Source organism: Montipora foliosa, chromosome 1, assembly GCF_036669935.1.
Source record: "Montipora foliosa isolate CH-2021 chromosome 1, ASM3666993v2, whole genome shotgun sequence".
In the NCBI taxonomy this organism is placed as follows: Eukaryota; Metazoa; Cnidaria; class Anthozoa; order Scleractinia; family Acroporidae; genus Montipora; species Montipora foliosa.
Genome location: NC_090869.1, coordinates 70,317,778 through 70,326,897, shown reverse-complemented (window position 1 = coordinate 70,326,897; position 9,120 = coordinate 70,317,778). Strand labels below are relative to the sequence as shown.

General features: G+C 40.4%; 1 protein-coding gene across 5 annotated transcripts in view; it reads right to left on the bottom strand.

Annotated features, from left to right (window-relative positions):
• LOC138007344 (uncharacterized) overlaps nt 1-9,120 on the bottom strand; it is a 66,090-nt gene that overhangs the window by 1,523 nt on the left and 55,447 nt on the right. For 4 of the 5 annotated variants that reach the window (XM_068854192.1, XM_068854173.1, XM_068854182.1 and 1 more), the window contains 3 exons: nt 2,477-2,692; nt 2,103-2,273; nt 1,777-1,980 (listed from right to left, as the gene is read on the bottom strand). In XM_068854192.1, the coding sequence (XP_068710293.1) occupies nt 1,777-1,980; nt 2,103-2,273; nt 2,477-2,692 (591 nt within the window). Of the gene's footprint in view, nt 1-1,776; nt 1,981-2,102; nt 2,274-2,476; nt 2,693-9,120 lie in introns of those variants that run through there. The other variant, XR_011124034.1, reaches the window with a different exon arrangement.

Here is a 9,120-nt window from a genome sequence, read left to right as displayed (position 1 = left end):
CGGAAATAAATATGCCATTCTTTTGCCGGCCTGGAATTTTTTCCTCGGCGTTTTTGTCGCCATGTTATTTTAACTGATGCTTGAAAAATTTGTATGAAAGTCAAGTAGATTAGTAGACGACTGATAAAACCTCGCGAATATCAGTCGTGCAGTAGTCTACTTGACTTTCATAGATATCTTAAGTCAATTTTGACTGATCACGATCTTCTCTGATCCAACGCTGTGCAAGACTTATCGTCCACGGTTTTTGCAAAAGTTTTAAAACCTGAACTTCACTAATGCTCGAAGTTATGCGTGACATATTACAGTCGCGTTACCTGCGCAGTAACGTTGCGCAAAAACAATTAGCGCGAACGTCCTTAAAGAATGGATATGTACCAGGAATGTATTGGTCGGTCAGTCCGATAGTGTGCTAAGAAAACAAGTCGGTATAGGACCAATCCTAAGTTCAGAGGCAAATCTTATTACTTAATAATTATTCCAGGGGCGCACTGGATATGAGATGGTAAGTACCTAACGAGGCGCGTAGCACCAATTTAGCAATAAGTTAACCAGTCCCCCAACACGCGCGAAAGGAATAATTGTTTTATTAAATTACCAAAATTCTGAACGCTTGGACACTTGTAGTTTAAATCCAAGTTTTATTGGATTTTTCTATTTTGATTTTACAACCGAACGAGCTGATAACCGAGATTGAGTGAACCAACCAGAAAGCTAGAAACGCAATATCCGAGGTCGAAAATTTAATAAAAAGCAGCAAGACCATATCATCATGAGAGCAAACTGCAGGGGTATTCAAACAGTTTTAAGCAAGAAAGACTATTCTACTTTATAGAGTTCTATAAACAGTAGTCTCAATATTTCGCATTTGTCCTTGACCCTCAGTTTACAGAATTGTCTTTATTTATAATACAGGTCCCACCAAGTAAGTGTCAATCAGATTGGATCTAATGACCACAATGTCTATGAAGGGTTCTGAACCAAGTATAGTCTTGAAGAAGCCGTCCTAGAAATAGTTAATGCCGTAAAGCCCGCCGCACACGTGTGCGGGGAAATTGTGGTGAGAAATTCGCCTCCCGAGGCCATAAGGATAAAATTGAACATGTTTGATATTTTTGGCCTCGCGAGACAAATTCCTCAATGTGTGCGGCCATCGTAAGAATCGAGCTGAGCTTGGTTTAATCAAGCATCCAATAAAAATACGTGTCATACTCACGTGACTCCAGCGGTTCAGGATGGTGTCAGAGGAAGAAATTCCGACCTCACTGAAGTCACGTGAGAATGCCATGTATTTTTATTGGATGCTTCATTGACCAAGCTCAACTCGATTCTCACGATGGCCGCACACAATGAGGAATTTGCCTCGCGAGGCGAAAAATATCAAACATGTTTGATTTTTTCCTCACGGCCTCGCGAGGCCAATTCTCACCAAAAGTTCCCCGCACACGGTGAGAAAACGGCTGAGCAAACCGCCTCGCGAGGCAGTTTGCTCAGCTCTTTCCTCACCGTGTGCGGCGGGCTTAAACTGAGGGCCGCTTAGTGTTGCCGCATATCGAGACTTCTGTTAATTAATGGACCTTTGCTGTATATGTTATGCATAAAAGAGTCATGAGTGACATATCGAGAGGGACCGCTATCAATTATTAGACACCTCAACAAATTGTTTTCTGCTTGTGACATGAAGTGCTTTTGTTTATTTTATTTGAATTTGCTCTTTTTCATTCGTACTTTACGTGTAAGTGGAAAAAGCATTTCCTAAATGGACGCAGGCCTTACCAATTGTTTCGTGACAATGAGGTAATCCAGGTGTTCTTGAATCCGGAATTTCAATACCAGCCTTATTCACACACCAGCACTCACCAGTGTTTAGCTGGCACTGTACCTCTTCAAATTCACCGTCATCTTTGCAATCAGGAATAAAATCTTTTGAGCGTGCGTTGTTAATCGCTCGCTGTAACTCACATAATGTCAAATTACGACCTGTCACAAGGAGAACAAAAAGAAGCTTAATAAACAACTCAACGTACAAAATCTTAACATAAAGATACCTTCAGTCATAAGCCTTTATGAGGAAAGCCAATGTTGTGTCATGTCTGACTCACCATGACAGTTATCTTGACAATCATAATAACTTGGAAACCTGTTGCTGTTGCCATCACAGCCTCCATAAATGAACACTTCGCATGCTCCAATAGTGCCGTTAAAAAACCAAGAAGGCATATTTGCTGTGCAAGGCCCGCTGTCTGGAAATAACTCGCAATTGGCTTTATCTTCTAAAATAAAATAAAAAAGGCAAAACAATTAATAGCAAATTTTTCATGCCAAGTTTCCACACAGGCTGTCCAATTACCTGAAATACTACCTTCTTCACTACCCTAAAAGGTAGGGTTAGGGTCAATTCTAATACTAAAGTGCGGGAACCTGAGCACTAGGTCATCACCTAAAAATACTATTTAAGGCAAAAAGATAAACATACCTGTTAGTTGACAATTTGGCATTCCATTCACTTTAGTTTCGAGAATTTCGTCTCCTTTCTTATCGACACACCAGCACTCCCTTGATGCTAGGTTGCACTGTACCTGTTTATAAGATCCATCAGAATTACATTGCGGGATATTGTGGCCTCTTTCGTTAACTACCGAGGCCTTGTTGTAATCGCTGTGACATAGTGACATATGACGATCTGTCAAGCCTGTAAAGCAGGAGATAAAAGGAAATTGCATTCTATTTCCAAATCATGACGCGCTTCTGCGCACTTAGCAACAACCTGGCAAGAGGTATCATCGTGATAAGAGTAAAAATAATAGCGAAGCTCCAAGCGCCGGAATGCGCGCGCGGAGCACCATGGTTAAGAAAATATGGTAACCCATCATGCGACAATCTCGTACCTAGAGTCCTCGGGCTTCTTGGTTAGCGCTTGAGCGCCTGCAAAGAGTCTGGGATAGTCGACTCCATTTTCCTAGAGAACGTGGGTTCCGGTCTTATTGCGCATGCTTGAGTTTAAACGGAAACAAAAAGGAGAAAACCGTAAACAGTAGAAATGGAGGGTTGAAAGTGTTCGAGAAACAAAAATGTTATCCTTACACACCATCTAAGAAACTGGAGAAATGATCATTGGCTTGCTGTAAGAGTAAATGAAGATGAAACTTCTAACGCTTTCGGTAAGTGTACTTTTAGTGTTTCCATCGTTCAGAATACCATCGTGCAAGGAACGCGATCGACCAATTTTTGTGCAAAACGACACCAATGTCTTCTTCTACTACAATTTGATGTTTTCGTAATTCTGAATGGCTTCGAGAAGACCTTATTCCACGGATTTCTCCTCAAAGAGACTGATGTAGTGTTTCCACAAGGTACTTTTGCAACAGTAACAGTAATCACTTTTTAGCAGCGTGGGGAAATTCTGAAGTAGAAAAAACAAACTGCACTGGAACTAGTTTTAGATTTTGAATCTCCCCTCAAATTCTGGGGCTTCCGAATTACTTACCGACTTCCTGTCGGACTGCCATTGTTACACAAGCGGTCAATCAAAAATATAGTTCAAGTCCATTATCATAGAGTCTTTCTGGGCGCTCATCCGCTGCCCAAAAAGCCAGAAAACTCCGGCTGGGTACGAGATTGATCATGCGACCGTGCGTCCGTACTTCCACCCCTCCATGTATGCTAATGTCATCAGTATCACGTGACCATATCGTGGGCTCAAGTTAAGAGCTCATCGAGGCGGCCATACTCCAGTTACAATATGAATGAAGGGGGTAGTTTCTAAAGAAACTTTGGTGCTGCGTCGGTGGGGAAGTAGTATACAAAAATGTGGTTTTATCAAAGGAGTTGATAATGTAAATTGGCCACCGTACAGAGATTCTAAAAGATTCTTCCAGCTACAATAGTTTACAGCATACATCTTACATATTATGGTCAATTGATAAAAACAAGGTATCCGCTGACTAGTATCATCTTACGATATCGTGGGCTCAAGTTTGATAGATAGATAGAGTTTATTACAAATAATTGTGGGAGGCGCGGTGGCCTAATGGTTAGTGCGCTCGACTCCAGATCGAGTGGTCCGGGTTCTGGTCCTGGCCGAGGACATTGTGTTGAGTTCTTGGGCAAGACACTTTACTCTCCCGGTGCCTCTCTCCACCCAGGTGTATAAATGGGTACCCGCGCGAAATGCTGGTGGTAACCTTGCGATGGACTAGCATCCCATCCAGGGGGAGTATAAATACTCCTAGTCGCTTCATGCTACGGAAACCGGAGATAAACGCCGGCTTGATAGGCCTTCTGGCTCGTAAGCAGTGATTACAAATAATTTACATTGCAGCCAAAAAGCTGAATTGCGTAAATAATAACAACTATGAGTAAATATTAACTACCTTATTACATGAAATTTTGGCGACACTTTAATTTAGCGAATTTAGCGATTTTTCAAAATATCGCTAAATTAAAATTTACCAAAATTAAGTGTCGCTAAATTTAAATCGTCACTAAATTAAAATGACTACAATGGGAAATTCCGCCATCTGGTCCGTTTCACACGATCACGCTATTATACGGTCGATTATGACGTGTATCGGATGTTTACTGAATACCTTTCAGCTTCACAACTGAAATGGATTCTTCGCTCGCATTAAATCTCGCTTTCCCATGTGGACTCGGCGGTTTCCACGTTTATAAAGAGCTGTGGAATCCTAGACTAAATGAAAAGCTTGACACAATTCACGAGGAAAATAATCCGCACGACTGGTACGCAGTTGCTGCAATAAGAGAAACTGTTAGTCGGCTTACACCAGTCTCCAGGAAGGAGATGTATCCTCAAGAGATGGGAGAAAGCGGGAGTCAAGGAAATTGCCAACAACGACAAATCACTATCACCTGTTGATCCATTTGAAGAAATTGACCTGTCTTGATCGGTGTTTTTAGAAAGTTAATGGCTAGGTACTCGCAAAAGGAGCATTGACTCAGTGTGACAATGTAAATATGAGTGAGGAGAGCATGAAGCTGAAGATATGACATTATAGCTGCAGTTTTATTTGTTTTGTTAAGTTTTATAACGTTGTATGATTTTTTTTATGATTTTTTTTTAATGAATCCATTGACGTTTATTATTTTATCAAACAAATCTTCTATTTCGTAAGAAAAATTGTGTTTGTTCATCGTGGTAAAGTACAATAATAATAATCAAGGTATTATCGTTTGTCTCACGATGTGGTCACTTGTGATATGAATCGTCAAGTAACTATATCATGACACAAACGATTAATAATTTTAATGTTCTATTGTCGTCGCAAAAGTTTTGAATACCTTAATTCGCCAGAAAGTTTCAGCTTGCAAAATCGCAAAAATTAAGTGACACGTTCCAAAATTTACGAAAAATCGCTCAATTAAGGTGTCGCTAAATCCTGATTTTTCAAAATCGCTAAATTAACGGGTCGCCAAAATTTCATGTAATAAGGTATAATAAATGTGAACTAAGATGTAATAAGTTAGGATAAATAATACACTTCTAAACATGTGATAAGACATTTGATAAAATACCTATGTTAAAATATCTATATTAAACGAGAGACTTGCTCATAGCTGGTATAAAAGTATTCTTAAACCTGTTGGTACTTATATGAGGTAGCGCAAAATTACGCTTAAGTCTTAAATGGTACTTATGAATGTTCCTCGGAGGCAGTAAATGAATCAACTTATTTGATGGACTTGCAATGATATTATTAAAAAAAATTATACAGAGTTCACGTTTTCTACCATATAAATAACTCGTGTTAAATAGCTCTAGATTCTTGTTGTATCTGTTTCCAGTTGATATAGTTGAGAGCGCCCTCTGTTAACATGATTGTTCCATTGAAGTGTATTTGAAATAGTGACACCCAATATTTTAGCATGTTCTGCTAAAAAAAAGTTCTTTTGTATTAATTACAATAGGGTCAAATTCACTTCTAGCGACTTTGAAGTCTATGAATAATTCTTTACACTTTTCAGCATTCAACTGTAGTTTGTTCGTCGTTGACCAATTTTCCACTTTGGCAATAGCTTCCTGAACAGTACTGGCGGTGCCCTTTGGGGCTACTTCAGCCAAGGTCGTATCGTCGACATACTGGAAACTCTTGGAGAGATTAGGTCATTTATCATTAAAATAAATAACCACGGTCCAAGTTTTGTGCCTTGGGGAACACCTGAAGTAACGTGTCCCCACTCTGAGAAACAATTGGTGATCTATTAGAACAAAGGCTTTCCGATGTTAGGAGTGACCTCATGTTACTCTGCACTGGGTGTCCTGTACAATATTGCTTATTTGTAATAAATAAAAGACCCCGGATGTCGCTTGCTTTATCCAACAAGAAAGCATGGCGCGCAGTTTGTGTTAATATGTTATCATTTATTTCTCCATCATGAGCGCTGAACGCAATCCGACTTCCGATAGTCCAGTAATACAATTCTTACAGCACCGCCGGTTGAATCTGTGGCCATTGACCATTTATGAATCATGGAAATTAGAGCTTGAGTTGTAGAGGATTTAGGTATGGTACCAAATTGTTTTGAATCCACGATCTGTAAGACAACTGGGCCAACATACCTGCGCACAACAAAATCCTGAGCTTTTTTAGACATAGTGGCTGTTAATAATCGGTCTGAGATGTTTACACATATCGGTAATTGGTCTTTGGGCAATGGAGTAACGTTAGCTTGCTTCCAGATGGGTGAAGGTTCTTGTTCAAGATATGAGCTATTCAGGATAATGCGCACAGGCATAGCAACAATTTCAGCGTAATCTTTGAGTATCCATTTCGGTACGTCATCAGGACCAGATGATTTAGATGGATTGACTTTCAATAAGATTGAGTACACGATGGCATCAGAAAGTCTGAATCAACTTCGAAGGGAGGTGAGCAATCCACTGGCTGGTAGCTTGACATCGGCTCAAGAAGAGCACCATTTATTAAATTTGCAATGTCTTGCAAGAACTTTCCACCAATTCCATCAATGTGTAATTGGGGGCGAATTGAAGGTCTTGATTTCCTGTTGATGGTACCATGCCTGCTATTTTCTTGACATTACTCCACCACTGACTAGGTTTGCTGTCTCTCAGATTTTCGACTTTAGCGGCGTAAAATCTGCTTCGGCAACATTTTCTTTTTCTGTTAACGATGTTACGATAATCATGCTTAAAGAGTTCTGTATCCCCTTCAGCGCAGGATTTTTGTCGAGGAATGATAAGTTCTTTTAGCTCGGAGGTAATTCATGGAGCATCGTTTACATGAAGTTTCACAGTTTTCAGAGGCATAATGGTATCAAAGCCTGTTTTGACTAGATTGAGGAATAGCTGTAGTTTATCCTCCCACCTGTCGATGGAATCCACAATGGACCAGTCAGTTGAACAAAGCTATCTACCAAGCTCGATCTTCTTACTTGGGCGAGTTTTTCTTCTCTTTACAGCAAGACGACTGGAGGTGAGAGGACTTCTCAATTTTGGATATAGCAAAATGATGGATAGATATCAACAAACTGTTTATCATAAGCCTGATACATGTTCGTGATAATAAGATCGAGTATTTGCCACTGTCTCTTGTAGGTTTCCGGACTAACTGTTTTAATCTAAACTGGTTCAGCAAACGATTGCCATTAAGACGATTAAAGAAGGGTGGTAGACCGTACAAGATACAACACAAGAAAGACCTCGAGGAAGCCTTGTTGGTCTGAGATGGACCCAGAGCACCTCTAGTACGGGGTGATGCAGATGTCTGAGAGTTTTGAACTTGATCGAGTTCTCTATGTATAAATAAACGGGTTAGGGTTTACCAGATCTCTTTATTTCGTATATAAGCAAACTTTGAAAATGTAACGGTTACTATCGAGAATGCATGTAGAGTTGCATACGAAACGTCAAGTTAATGTAAAATGCATTTTTTATTATTTTTTATCGCCGCTGTTTGTATTTTATTCTTAATTGATACGACGGCCGAAGAGCAAGAGTATCTTCAAGTTTAGAGCTAATTGAGGTCAGCTATTTTTTTAAGTTGACCGCTGACCTGCTACTGAGTTCCGATTGGATCGCAGGTTCAAGCCATGTTATGGTAAGCATAACCTAATTTTCGGTCTCCGTGCGGCGTCTGGGTCCAAATAAACCCATTAAACAAAAAAGCGTCACGAAAAAATTGTGTAACTTCTGGTTTCTCCAAATTTGGTGTGTTAATTGTGAATAAAATAACCCAATCATCTACCAAGTTTTAGCCTGGAAACTTGAGTAGGTCATATACAACAGCCCTCACAAGCTGTAAAAGTGGCCGCCTTATTAGAGGGCTTTATCGTGGCCCTGAAATCAAAACTTGTTTGTTTAATTTTTTTTACGTTTTCCTGTAGAATATGCCTTTCTTACCCATCTTGCGAAATATCAATCCGTTACGAAAAATGGACCGTTTTATCGGAAATTTCACGACCGCCATTACTTGGCCTTGTTCTTGGAGGCCTGCTTACGTATCAGAGTTAGTGACGTCAGAGACTTAATGCGAACTCCTCACATGGCTAATTTTCGTGGGGAAATTACAGGTTGCCATTCCGTTTTTGCTGTCTCGAACTGAAAAAAAGCCGTAAAGTCGCTGTTCAGGGCAATTCTGCAGCAATAGCTGAAATATTAAGGCTGGAATTTCATTGCATCGCAGCCCTCCTAGCGGATCCTTGCGGGATCAAATGCTTTCAACCGTGAGGTAATTTTGTCGTTTGTTCAGTACATTTTACAGAAGACTGCTTTGAGAAGGTCCTTCATGTTGAAGGATCCAAACGAAAAATTCTTCCTTACGCTGTTCCGACCATTTGGAGGAAAAGGACAAGAGACGGGGTAGTGTCAAAAACGAAGACCGAAGACCGACAACACGAAAACAAAGGTCTGGACAATGAAGACCTCCAAAACGAAGACCCACTCGAAAAAACGTCTAAGGGGCCGATAACATGAGCCGGGATGGCCCGGTTAGGCGGGCTGGCTCGTTCAGCCGAGATCCTGGCACGTCTGAAAAACATACCAAAATTCAAGTTTGCAATTGAATGGAAAAATCTCAGCCCGGTTAGCCGACATCCCGGCATTACGATGCCGGCATCCGGCTAATTGCACACAACCGGGAA